Raw genomic sequence first — 14,549 nt, 5'->3', positions numbered from 1 at the left:
ATAATGGAAGACCAAATAACTATAACAGACCACCAAACCACCAAAACAATAATCGAGGATTCAATGTAGTGGAATATGATAATTATAATGACCAATATGACCAATATGATTATGATAGTCAGGATTATCAGGATAATTATGACCAAGGATATAGTTATGACGACCCGTATTATCAAGATAATGATGTAACATTTAACCATGTTGATCAAGATTTTTATATTGGTGAAAGACAAACGAGAAGTAACATAAAAAATAGGTCAAGTAATCGAGATATAAATATGGAAATTGATCAAGAACAAACACGAAGAAGGAATGATAAATATGCAAGCCAAGAGGAAAGGGCAGCAGCATTACCAAAAAGAGGATTCACTGACGAAAGTCTGAGGAAAGCACAAGAAGCAAGGAGAAATAATAATACATGTGGAAATTGTGGACAAAGAGGTCACTATGCAAAACAATGTAAAAATGAACGTGTTGAAGGTATTCATAGGACAAGCGCATTTCAAAGAAATATACCAAAATATAACGTATTAGAGGATATGAAAAGTACCAGAGCAAATGCAACTTTTTCACAAATTATAGATATGAGCCCAGAACAAAGAAAAATATATTATGATGGTATGAGAAGGTATCCACAAACAGATTGACTACAAGAATCAATGAACAACATTGAAGCAGAACACTTAACTGCATTAAGGGGTAAATTAATAATAAACCAAGAATTAAAGGACGTAATGTTTGATACAGGAGCAGCAGTAAATGTAATAACTAGTCAGATAATGGATGAAATGGACCTAAAAATTGAGGAACCGAGTACAGTAAGATGTGTGATGATAAATGAGGATAAATTAGCATCTAGGGGTACCACAACAATATACATACAATTTGGGGATAAGGAAATACCCATTAAGGTTGAAGTAATTGATTCAGGAAAAAACGAAATTGTGTTAGGAAATGGAGTATTAGATATGTTCAAAGCAAATATAGATTACACAGATAAAACAATAATAATTAGAATGAATGATGAAACTATGGATATACCAGTAAAATACACACAAAGGACCATTAAAGGGTTTGAAGAAACATTTGATGAAGAGGAAATATTAGAAGAATTATACCAGGATGAATTGTATAACATATATGAAGATGACCATGAAGGTCAGGAAGATGAAAATTTTAAAGTATAAGTCTTGGTCAGAATGATACTGAAGAGACGATAAAGAAGCACAAAAGTGACCATGGAAAATTTACTGAAAAATTTAAAGTAGGGGACATAACCAATGAACAAAAAGGTAAATTAAAAGTATTAGTAGAAAAATATAAGGATATATTTGAGTACGATGGTGAAAAATATAATAGGACAAACCTAGTAAAACATGAAATCAGATTAAAAGGGGGTACTGAACCAATAGCCCAAAAGAGGTACAAAGAAAATGATGAAAAAGGTAAATTCATCAGAAAAGAGGTTGACGAGATGTTAAAATTGGGAAAAATTAGAGAATCTAGAAGTCCATGGTCTTCACCAGTGACTTTAGCAGGGAAAAAGTCGGGAAATTATAGATTTTGCATCGACTATAGAAAATTAAATAAAGTTACAATAACAGATGCATATCCATTACCGAGGATTGATGAGCAATTAGAAAGGATAAGTTCAGGAAAATGGTTTACCAGTCTAGATTTAGCATCAGGGTTTAATCAGATAGAAATGGCTGAGGAAGATATTGAGAAAACAGCATTCATATGCTCAGCAGGATTATATGAATATAATGTCATGCCATTTGGGTTAACAAATGCACCTGCAAGTTTTCAAAGGTTAATGGATAAAGTATTAAAAGAGTACCTAAATGAATTTGTGATAGTATACATTGATGATATAATGATATATTCGGAAAATTTTGAAGACCACCTAAAACACATAAAGTTAGTGTTAGAAAAATTAAAGGAAGCCAGTTTAATACTAAAGTTAAAGAAATGTATATTTGGGAAAACAGAAATAGAATTTTTAGGACATGTAGTTGGTAAGAATGGATTAAAACCAAGTCCAGGAAAGGTTGAAAAGATACAAAAATTAACAGCACCTATAAATATAAAAGGTGTAAGGTCAATATTAGGGTTATGTACGTACTATAGAAAATTTATTAAAGATTTTTCAAAAATAGTAAAACCAATAACATCTTTATTGAGAAAAGATGAAAAGTTTGAATGGGGCATCAAACAACATGAAGCATTAGAACTATTAAAAAGGAAATTAACCGAAGAACCGGTGTTAAGACAACCAGATTGGTTAAGGAAATTTATATTAATTACAGATGCTTCGGGAATAGGATTAGGGGCAGTGTTAGCTCAAAAAGATGATAAAGGTCAAGAATACGTAATAGAATATGCCAGTAAAAGTTTAAACAGGACAGAACAAAGATGGCCAATAACCGAACAAGAATGTTATGCAATTGTATGGGGAATACAACATTTCCATAAATACTTGATCAATAGAAAATTTGAGGTAGTAACAGACCATGCAGCTTTGAAGGGATTAATGACTGCAAAAGTACCAAAAGGAAAGAGATCAAGATGGGTCATGGAATTGGAACAGTATGATTTTGAAATAACCCATAGACCAGGAAAAGAAAATAAAAATGCAGATGCCTTATCAAGAATAATATAAATAGATGGGTAAAAGAGTTACTTTTCAAAAATAAAAATGGAACAAGTGGTAAGAAATACAAATCACAAAATAAAGGATATAATCAAAAATTTAGAAGGTATAACAAAGGAATTAAACAGGATAAATTATAACTATAAATTCAAAACCAAAAATTTTGAAGATAGTGAAGAAAGACCATTAATATTGGAAACTCAAGAGGAAATATTACAAATAGAGGTAATATTAAGTAAAGTAAACGAGCTAAAATTATCAGAATTATATAAAAATGGGACCTAAAATAATAATCATATGTGGAGTTGATGGTACTGGGAAAACATTCATTGTAAATGAACTTATAAAAGAATTTGAAAAAGTAGGACAAAGTGTGAGGTTTAACACCTTTAAAAGGAGAAGAGAGGACAATGATAAGTATAAAATACCAAAGAAAGGTATAGAATGGGAATTCAGGAAGGAAGTTGTCGAACAAATCAACAGGAGAATGGAAGAACATGATAATGAGGATTGGTTAATATTAGATAAAAGTCCCTATAGTGAGTACTTTTATCAACAAACACCATCATTCGACAGAGGATACATAACAAGATATGAGAACCACCTATTAGAAAAGGAAGTATTTAGGAACAAAAGGATAATTGATAAATCAATAGTGATATTTTTAGAAAATGAAAAATGTTGGGAAAATTACAAAGGTAGAGAATATTTGAAAAAGGATCAAGGACATAAAACATCATATCCATTATTAGATGAAGAAAGATATATGGAGATGGTGAAATCATTTAAAGAATGTCAAGATATTTACGAAGGAGAAAAATATGCTAATATTAAAATATCAAATAATGACACAGATTGGGAAAGAGTATATAATAAAATAGTAGAATTAGATGGAGATAAACCACCAATAGAGGTTAAAAATGTTGAGATTAAGGATAACATCAGAGTAACTGATGGTAAAAAGTATATGGAGAAAAATGGTAAAAACATCAGAATAATAGAAGATTTTGAAAAGATGGGAGTACTATATTTAGCTCATAGTCATGAATTATCGGCACATATGGGAATCAAAAGTACTTATGATAATGTAAAAGATAAATATTATTGGGAAAATATGCTGAATGATGTTGAAAGATATGTAAGGACATGTGATGAATGTCAGAGAAGAGGGAAACCACAAGGGAAAAATGAATTACACCCAATTAAAGTAGTAGAACCATGGTATCAAATCGGGATTGACTTTGTTGGACCATTGAACACAACAACAAATGGTAATAAATACATCATAGTAGCAATGGATTATTTTACAAAATGGCCAGAAGCCAAAGCAGTAAAAGAAGCAACTGCCAAAGAAGTATCAAAATTTATTTATGAAGACATCATTTGTAGACACGGATGTCCAATGAAAATATTGAGTGATAGAGGAAGTCATTTCAATAATGAAATGATTAAGGAATTAATGGAAAAATTCAAAATTAAATGGAATTTTTCTACAAGTTATCATCCAGAGACAAATGGACTTGTTGAAAGATTCAACCGAACATTAGGTCAAGCATTAGCGAAATTATCAACCAAAGATGATTGGGATCAAAGGATAGCACCCATATTATTTGCTTACCGAAATAAAAAGCATAGTTCAACAAAAATTCGACCATTTTATTTAACATACGGAAGAAATGTACGGACAATAATGGATGAAAATATCAAAGAAATTAACCTAAGTGATAGAATAGTTGGATTATTAGAAGAACTACCAAAAATCCGACATGAAGCCAAAGAACAAATACTGAAATCTCAAACAAAACAAAAAGAGTATCATGACAGAAAAATAATCAAAGAACACACCTTTGGAATTGGAGATAAAATACTACTCTATGATAAAGCCAAAGCACAACAACTATCGGGAAAATTAGAATCAAAATGGTTGGGACCATTTTACATTCATGAAATACTACCGAATGGAGCTTATAGAATTAAAAATATTAAAGGTGTCATCAAGAAGATACCTGTAAATGGAGAACTATTAAAGACTTACCATACACCGATGAGTAAATGATAACTATCATCAATGGACTTAGAAAAATAAAGATAATTTATAATCATGTGAAATAAAATCACATGACATAAAAATAATTTTCGAAAATAGGAAAAACTAATGAAAATTTCCTAAGAAAGACCAAAGTGAAATCCGGTACAGGAAAACCGTAGACTTAACAAACACATGATAAACCGTAGATGTAGACGCAGCAAAAAGGAATATTTAAAACGCAGCTGAGTCAAGTGACAATGCATGTTTGATTTAGTGGTATAATTCGCACCTACCACTTCGAGACACGAGTTCGATTCTTAGAATAAATTTAATGTGGGCATTAAATTTTTATGCGGGGGATAGTTGTAATGCCGTAGTATACCTAGTAAATTTATTAATTGTGAGGCGCAGTATTACATTTAGTCTTAGTGTATAAAATTTTAACTTATTTTTATTTTTATTTTAATTGGACCGAAAAGTCGTTAAACTATTAGTCATGAGAATCAAGGATAATTGGACCGAGAAGTCGTTAAACTAATAATCACATGGATTAAGGTAATTGGTCCGTGATGACCTTAAACTATTAGTCACGAGATTTAAGGATAAATGAAGATCCGAAAGATACTAAATTGAATGAAATCAAGTGATCTGAGATGTCAAGTGAGTAATTTGTTGATCACTACGTTAATATTATAAATCATAATTCAGGAGTTTATGATGATCAAATGGATACAAAATTAAGATAATGGAAATACTTTAAAACAATGGAAATACTTTAATAATTTAAATCCATGAATTGAAATTATGAATTTAGTTACACAAAAACAAACATAAAAGGGCGTGAAGATCACCTTTTGGGAGAAAAAATTAGACGAATTTTGTTATGAATTATTTATTTTGTTATTTAATGTTATTAAACCAAGCATATTATTGTATATATTTATATTATTAATAAAGAGTCATTTTGTTAATACCTGAGGTGGCAAACATAATTCTCTATGGGCTCAGGTGTTACAGCACGTTACTAATAAAATTCGGGGATAATAGCGATAATAAAAAAAAGCATTTTTTGCATCTCGCGCGCGAAATAAGTTTCACCTATTTTACAAACAGAAATATCATAAATACAATATTTTCTTTCATTTTATGACAAGTCATATTTGCCAAAAAATTTTATAATTATATTTCTGTAACTGGGTTTCTTCAACTTTCACTTGTTTTTAATAATAAAAATATTTCAAAAAAGCTTTTAAAAACAATTTTAGAAGCTAAAAATTATAGGTTTTTTATGTAAATAATGCAATATAGTAAAATGAAATATTGAAATTTCGTATATTTTAAGGTGTAAATCTGACACGCGCGCATAGTAAACTCATTATTTTGCATACGAATGTATAACTTTTTTTTGCAAATTCGTTTTTTTCAAGTATTTTTTCAGTATATCATATGATTTTTTTATATAAATTATTAATTTAACTAAACCATTTGAATTAAAATCAATTAAAAATATCAATTTTTTTTTGATTTTTATGAATTTGGAAATCAAAATATTTATGAAAAAATTTTAATCATCTTTCTACCAACGTGGGTCAATTTTCCTTACATGTTATATTGATTTTTTTTTTAAAAAAAATAATAATTTTGTAAATATATTTAATATAATATTTTGTTTCTTTATTTAATAATAAAAAAAATTGAAAAGAAAAGAATAAAAAATTAAAAAAAAAATTTGAGAGGGATAAAGAAAGAAATCGGTTTAAAAAAAGAGAAATTTCCGGAAAAAAGGAATCCGAAAAAAAAATAAGTACCGAAAAAAATTCTGAAAAAGGACAATAATTCGGTCCAAAAAGAGTGAAAAAAAAAAAATTTAAAAATAGCAATATCGGTCTAAAAAAAAAGATCGAAAAAAAAATAATATGAAACAATAGGATTATTTAATAATAATGGAAAAAGAAATTCCGATTAGGGTAAAATTTCATTAACTGAAATTGGATTAGTTGATTGGAATGCGGATGTCCCGATTGTCACGCCTGTCACGGGTTCTAATTATATTTCAAGTTACACAATTCAAATTTTTTTAGTTAATTTTTAATTTATTAAAATAAAGTATAATTTGTTGTGTTTTATGATTCATTTAAAATTATAAAATATTAAATAAATGAAAAATCAACATGGTTCATTATACAGTACTAGAAAGTTTATAAATATCTGCGTGTTGATATTTGTAGGCTAGGTATTGTTTCTCCTGTAAGAAAAATAATCTTGTAAACAAAGGAAAAAATAATATTCCTTTTGTTATATTCAGCCGCTCATTATAAATTTGCTATATTTGATATTAAATTTAAGGTATTTGGAAATTACTAGTAAAAAAATTTACTAATAATTATGATTCATTTTAGCCAGTAAAATGTTCTTGTACTATAATAACATTCCATATATTAGGTTTAACAAACAAAGGTAAATTAGAAATTATTTATTAGTAAAAATTAGATTAATAAACCAGAATTTTAACCAATATAGAAAATTTCGAGCGTTTCAAACATGAATCACATGACCTTATAACGAAAATTCCGCAAAAAAATTTTAATAAATAAAAATGGCATTTTTTTGTCTGTACTGCAGGGTTATTTAAGGGGGTCAAAGGTGCATAATATATTAAATGATCGCCTTACTATGTTTGAAAGTTGAAACTCCGTGTGCAAATGGAAATTCCCATTAAAGTAAGTATATATGTGTAATTGCGTAATACCAGAGTTGCTGGTTGCATATAAAAAATTGCTAGAATATAAAAAGTAAATTCGTTATTAATATATATTAAACATCCGGCTTTCTCATTATCCTTCTTTTTCATCTTATATTTTTCTCGCATCCCTTGCATTTAATTAACTCCGCCGGCGAACCATCTAAATTTTCTGTGTTGCCTAAATGGACCTATTCTTTTAAATTGCTTACTTTTTGATTTTTTCCTATCTATACAAAAAAGAACTTCGTTATTATCATTCCATATTATCACTAAAATAAATTAATACTTAATTAGGATGTTTATTATTCACTGATTAAGATATTATACCAAAGATGCAATAATAACTCTTTTACATTAAAAAAATTCGTAGAATTTTCATAAAAAAAAAGGAAGTAAAATATTGCTAATAAAAAGTTTTCTAAAAGGCAACGAAGTTGTCCCTTATTATTATCCTGTAAAATAATTATGTATTTATGTCGTAACAAGAAAGTTTTCTTTAAAAATACATTTGACGGTCACGGATAGGCTACAACTGAACATGCGTATTATGTTGATAATAATCCCATTTTATAACTCTAAAAATAAATAATCTATACCACTTTGGTTATTCTTCTAACCGAACTTCATTAATATTTAAACTAATTTCAAGAATCAATACTATAATTAATATTTTTATTTTTTAATTGGAAAGTTTTTTTATTCATTGATATTCGAAAAATAGGATTTCTTACGATATTTGAGTTATTCAATCGCAAGTTTCATAAACAGATTTTGCATTTCTAAATTAATAATTTATGATTTACAGAAATTAAACAACGATTTCGAATTATTTGAATTAAACTTAAGTGAAGTTATCTTGGATTTTTAATTTGTTGTTATTGACTAGTTATGATGATTGCCGAACACCTTTATTACTTCTTGTCCGAATTCTTGTTATTAATGCGTATAATTTTTTTCTGGAACCTAACATAACGCTAGTTGTGATATCAACATGTGCGCTAACGCAACAGAACATTGAGAACATCTTGAGTTACAGCTTACCCAGATATTGTTCTATAATTAAGTGTGCTCTCGTATATCATCATTACTTTGCAATCATAAACAATAACATATTTAGAGATCTTGTAGAGTAATATAATTAGAGATTATTGTGTCCGGCTAAGAGGGATATATGGGCAAATTATTCATGCATTATTCTATTATGATCATAAAAAATATGGGATCGCCAATGGACAATGATAGATAGTGATAGGTTGTGTGTGATATCGATATGTATGGAAATGATTTACTATTCAAGGGAAGGGATCGCAAATATGCAATCAGCATTTGCATTAATTTAGGAAAATTTTGATCCGTTAGCAAGTAAATTATTTAATTATTTTGTTAAAATAATGCCATGCGGAAAACAACGGAGATTTACATTACAGTATGACAAGTGTTACATTAAGGGGCTTGTTTATTTGGTTTTAATATTTGTATAGAAGTATGAATATAGACGTTAAGAAAAAGGTGTTTGCATAGGATTGGCTGATCATGGTATTTCATATTACATTTTGTGTTCATTTAAAAAACATAAAAAAAAATAATAATAAAAATAAAAAAAAAATAAAAATAAAAATATACACACATATATATATATACATACATATAGTATATACGCATTTTTTTTTTCAAACGAAATGATTTTTTTAAATAATTCACTGATATATATTTTTGCGTTTGGTGCTTTTCTTCAATTGTTAGTTGAAGTAAAGTCTCAAATAAGTAACCCGGATTTACGTTACGCTCATACTGCTACATTAATTGATGATAAAATATATATATTAGGCGGAGCAGTCCCTCCTCGTGCTGATAACGGGATACTACCAAAAGAATCGTTTTTATATCTCGACGTCTCTACTCCTTTTAGCACTAATAACGTAAATTATATTGACATCTCAAACATCAATGGCGTTCCATTGAGTCGATATTCTATAGCTGTTAAAGGTGGTGCAAACAATAGTACGTTATTCTTATATGGTGGTGAAAGCCTTGGCAATCAAACAAGGGAATTAGTTAATACGTTTGATGCACAACATAACATATGGAGTGCTCCGAAAATAACTGGTGATCCTCCTCCCCAAGGAAAGAATTTTATGTTTCCTGCAATTGATTATAATGGGGGATTTTATACATTTGGTGGGAGTTTTCCTTATGTGAATGATATGCATGTCTTGGATACAATAAATTTAAGCTGGAAAAAATTCAGCTCAATTGGTGCACCTAGTGTTAGAGATGGTTATGGTGCCGTATTCTTACCAACCAAACAAATTATCTATATGGGTATGTAATATGAACATATGATTTATTAAGAATTTTTCCAGGTTCATGATATTATTATTATATCTAGGCGGGTTTGGTCCGAGTGGCCTTTTACCAATGAATGAGGTAATTACTATAGAATAAAATAAATAAATTAAAAAGTAATAACTCATGATTTTGATATTATTTTAAGGTATACTTATTTGATACAATCAACAATTTATGGGACACTAAGGTAGTGTTTTTATTAGTTTTTTGTTATTAATTTAATTTAATAGTGTGTAACCTTCTTTCTTACGTTAGACAACTGATGGAAATATACCCACAGAAAGAGCTGCATTTTCAGCGGTTCTTGGTAAATATTTTAAATCATGGTTATTACGTAATATATCAATATATTTAATTTAATTTAATCTACAATCAACAGGATTAGATGGACAAAGTGTGATTATTTTTGGAGGGGATTCAGCAATCCCTCTAGTCGAAAAACTTTATGTTTTAGATGTAAATAAATTTAAATGGAGTGTTCCGGGAATCTCTGGAAAAATTCCAGCAAGCCGTTCTTTTCATAGGGCGTTGGTGGTTGGAAATTATATGGTCGTAACTTTTGGTAAATATAATAATTATTTAGATTTTAGTATTTTATAAATTATTTAAATTTACTAAAATATATTTGATATTAAAGGTACGGGATACGTGCGAGAAAATGATAATGATATATTATTACTTGATATCAGTAATAAAGATGGATTTGTTTGGACAACATCTTTTGTACCTCCATCACTTACTTCTCAATCTCAATCACCTACTTCTCAACTACCTAATCAATCATCATCACATTCTAATATTAATGTAATCGGCGTAGCTATAGGAATTTCAATAGGTGTAATTGGTGGTATTGCATTGACAGTCGGAGGTTTCTTTTTATACAAACAATATAAAAATAGAAAAGAAAGAAGTAAAGCAATACCAACTCCTGGAAATGAGAGTATTAATATCAAATATTCTTAAAAAATTAGATATATCAAACCCTAAGAACTGTAGTGGTTGAAAAAAGTTATCGGAATAATTTTCCAGTCAAAATTTAACCGGTAATTTCGCAAATCCACACCCTTTTTTAAACTCTTATATATGCCATAGACTTTATTATATCATATTCTTAAAATAATTGAAAATAAAATACAAATCTGAAAAAAAAATTTAACGATTAAAATTCTGTTAATGTCGCATGATTTGTTTTGTTGGGAATTTCGTACAACTCCTTTATGATAACAAATTAACCACAAATAATAAATTAGATGTCGTATTGGGTATACCCTAAATTCATAATTAGATTCCTTTCCATAAAGGCAATTATAGATACATTTGCATATTTTCCTAATTTTTTAATTGCTGCGGAAAAATATTACCGCAAATCTTGTACTACATGTGCGCAGTTGCCATGAAATAAACGATCTCGTTGCTTAGCATTTTTCTGACAGAGATTTTTTTTCCGATGTATTATAGATTGATTAGAGTGATCTCGATCCTGAATTAAAAATGCTAAGCCCTGAAACTCGATTAGCTTTATGTAACCAGCAATTAGAGCTGCGACCCGTCAGAATTTCTGGATTCGGATCATACCCAAACAAATATTACCCGACTCCATACCCGTTTATACCTGTTTACTTTTTTATCAGATATGACTCGAGTAATATCCAGGTATTACCCTGATAAAAATCAATTTTTTTTCTAATAAATATACACAACAAGAAAAATAAAATAAGTGCTGCTAAAGCTCACCAGTACTGACCATCAGCACACCTCTTAATTCTGGCCGAAAGTTATACAAAATAAAATCAATATTAAACCTTAATTCTGGCCGGAAATAAAATTTTACCAGAGTTAACATCTTAGCTCTGGCAAAATTTGAGTAATTACCCGGGGGTATATATGCATTAACATAAAAACGGATACAAAGCGGGTATTACCGACTTTTACCCGTTTGCTATTCCATGGTATTGTATTTTGTAGAATATTGTTGCCGTATTAAGACTGGCGTTATGTGAAAAATATTGGTCACAGGTAGGGATGGCAAAAACGTTTTAAAAACGTTTTAAAACATAAAGCACTTTACTAGCTTTGATTGCATCACTATGTGTAACGGCCTCAGGGAAACCTATAATTTCTTTTACAAGATCAAGTATTATTTTTTATTGCTTAAAGTAACAGTTATCAACAGAGTAATAAAATTGAACTAGTGAATAATATAGATAGGGATATAATTCACATAATAGTTGTAACCTTGTCTTTCTTTACCATCATCGTGTTGCGAATTAAAAAGGTCTTACCTGTTTTAGGCGTATATAATTTACCTATCAAATTACACTTTAGTTTTGAATCGATAATACTTAGAGCATAACCAATGACTGAACGTAATCATATCTTTGATATCGGACTTCTTTATTTCTCCAATCTCAATGTTAAACGTTTCAATTTCATGGAGAACCCGCGGTCATGGATTAAAAAAGAGCGTCGTTCTTTGCTTCCTAACAGTTAACAAATATGTTAGCTTCTCCATACCGTTACTTTCTGTAAAACTGTTACGAAATTTTCATCAATATGATATAATGTTATTGCTACGCTTTCTTACTAATGATGATGATGTAGTCTACTAAAATACACAACTTTACCTTTTTTTTTCCTTAACTTGTTTATTCGCGAATACATTTTTTTGGCTTTTTTGAGGTTTTTTTGAACTCATCATTTAATTTCGTTTCCTGTCACAAAAAATAAGCTACTTTATTATAAACGAAAGTACATAATTATTACAGGAAAAACAACAATCGCCAGTCATCACTCACATTTAATATCTTATTAGTTCTATATTCCAGAATAGAGACCTGGTTGTCATATTCCAATTTTTCAGACGAAAGTTTTTTTCTTTTAGTGTAGATAACCTCATGAGCCATTTAAATCAAAAACTATGAAACCATCCGAATAACGTTGTCCGTTTAAAATATCGTACGTTAAAATTTGTAGTCCTCTGCACGCTGTAATGTGGGAAATTTTCGTTACATGACCTACAGTTAATACAGTCATAATAAACTTCTAGTTTGAAAAACGGAACACGTATATTAATTCATTCTGCTAATTTTTTAAGAGAGATTTTTATTACTCGTATTAGTGCATTTTAGTTAGTCGTATTCGGTGGGAGGTTCATTGATAATTTTTGGAGAGACGTTTGAAATTACAGTACATTGTTTGCCTTCAAAAGAAGAATTTAAATTTGTTTCAATCAACTTTATCGCCTAAAAATCTTCGCAAATTAAACGTAAGAACGCAAATTTTTTCTACTAGATGAAATCTAATATTTATCGATTTACATCGTTTGGAACTTACAACCATTGACTATATGATACATTTCTTATACCACACTTTATTAATACGAACAAAATTTAATGATAACGAATTTTATTTATTTTTTATTAGTATTATAAATGAAATTATATAATATTACATATTATAAAATTGAAAGTTTACGAATATTTTTATTCGTGAGTTGTAAAATAACCGGAATTTCCACTCGTACGTTTATTCACAGTAACCTTAACATAATATTTGCTCCCGTCATTCGCCCAACTTGGATTAATCAAATATCTAATTCTTCTGGAAGTATTTTTCAACTAATATAATATAATTATACAAATTAAATAATGTATATGTCGAATAAAATAAATTGGAGGAATACTTACATAACCATTTTTGATGATATTATAAGCTTTTTTACCATCAGCATTAATAACACTGATATCAATCCTGTCTCTTTTATCTATAATCATATTGAATAAGAACAACATAGTCATATTATAATTTACGAACGGAATTACCAATTTTATATATAAAAATTTTAAAAAAGAATTTAACACGAACCTTTAAAGCAACCACTACTAACACTATATTCTACATAATTCCAACTGTAAAATCGAAAATTAGACCCTTGTTTAGGTCTATAAACTCTAATTCTGCACCCTTTTCTTTGAGTCTCTGTCTCTTGAGCATGAGAGAAATTAAATGTCATCATCATAATAATAAAAACGAAGTAAAAGATGAATGCGGAATTGAATTTCATTTTGGTTAGGTTTAAAAGAGAAATTTTTATTTAAATTTATTTGGTGGTTTTTTGTCGAGATTCTGGACAGAATTCGTCGTTTATATGTATTTTTTTTTTGTTTGTAACAAATTTTGTGATCAATTTAAATAATATGGTGTTAATAATATCAAGTTTGTTTGTATTTATTTAAAATTATTTTAAATAAATTAAAATCACTAGAATAATTATTATAATCAACTTAATATTATAATAAAGAAATGATCCGAATCAATACAATCCCGATAATTAACATATTTGTTGCTATTTTTAGAATAAACAACTTTGGTCTCGAACTCCAGTATTATAATTGAAATCATAAGTATAGAAAGTTAAAGATTTATATATTATCTTTAGAAAAACAAATTAATCGATCACTTACTTTTCGCTTAATTATTATAAATCTATCCCCTTTGATAATTTTTACAAAATAATAACCAAAAATATAAAGATATTGATGTAATAAAAGAAGTTATATTCCATTTATTATGCATATTTTAATTATTTTTGTAATATTAATATTAATTATTAAAATTATTACCATTAAAATTACTTGATGTATTTAATTTAAGATAATTAATTATTTATTATTCGACTTATGTAACTGATTTAACTGAGTGATTAATCAAAAGCAAATAAATATAATAAATTTATAGATTGAATAATCATAAAATTATAAATATACTATAATGTT

The 14,549-nt window shown here is 28.3% G+C and overlaps 3 protein-coding genes across 3 annotated transcripts; 2 read left to right on the top strand and 1 right to left on the bottom strand.

Moving 5' to 3' along the window:
- Window positions 1-2,698: 2,698 nt before the first annotated feature.
- OCT59_007120 (uncharacterized protein) lies at window positions 2,699-2,938 on the top strand (the record flags this gene model as incomplete). The annotated part of the gene is made up of 1 exon (XM_066146573.1): window positions 2,699-2,938. One exon carries the CDS (start codon window positions 2,699-2,701, stop codon window positions 2,936-2,938), a length of 240 nt encoding a protein of 79 aa, XP_065998508.1.
- A 6,166-nt stretch (window positions 2,939-9,104) lies between these two features.
- Window positions 9,105-10,916, top strand: OCT59_007119 (uncharacterized protein; the record flags this gene model as incomplete). Its single annotated transcript, XM_066146567.1, has 6 exons — window positions 9,105-9,747; window positions 9,815-9,852; window positions 9,920-9,961; window positions 10,030-10,081; window positions 10,154-10,336; window positions 10,412-10,916. The coding sequence occupies 6 exons, from the start codon at window positions 9,105-9,107 to the stop codon at window positions 10,735-10,737; spliced, it is 1,284 nt and encodes a 427-aa protein (XP_065998507.1). The 3' UTR covers window positions 10,738-10,916.
- A 2,340-nt stretch (window positions 10,917-13,256) lies between these two features.
- On the bottom strand, window positions 13,257-13,792 carry OCT59_007118 (uncharacterized protein; the record flags this gene model as incomplete). Its single annotated transcript, XM_025311528.2, has 3 exons — window positions 13,257-13,391; window positions 13,461-13,537; window positions 13,639-13,792. 3 exons carry the CDS (start codon window positions 13,790-13,792, stop codon window positions 13,257-13,259), a joined length of 366 nt encoding a protein of 121 aa, XP_025170686.2.
- Between the last annotated feature and the right edge of the window lie 757 nt (window positions 13,793-14,549).

Source organism: Rhizophagus irregularis, chromosome 15 (genome assembly GCF_026210795.1).
Source record: "Rhizophagus irregularis chromosome 15, complete sequence".
In the NCBI taxonomy this organism is placed as follows: domain Eukaryota; kingdom Fungi; phylum Glomeromycota; class Glomeromycetes; order Glomerales; family Glomeraceae; genus Rhizophagus; species Rhizophagus irregularis.
The sequence above is the reverse complement of the archived record's forward strand: the minus strand, read 5'-3'. Positions and strand labels throughout refer to the sequence as shown.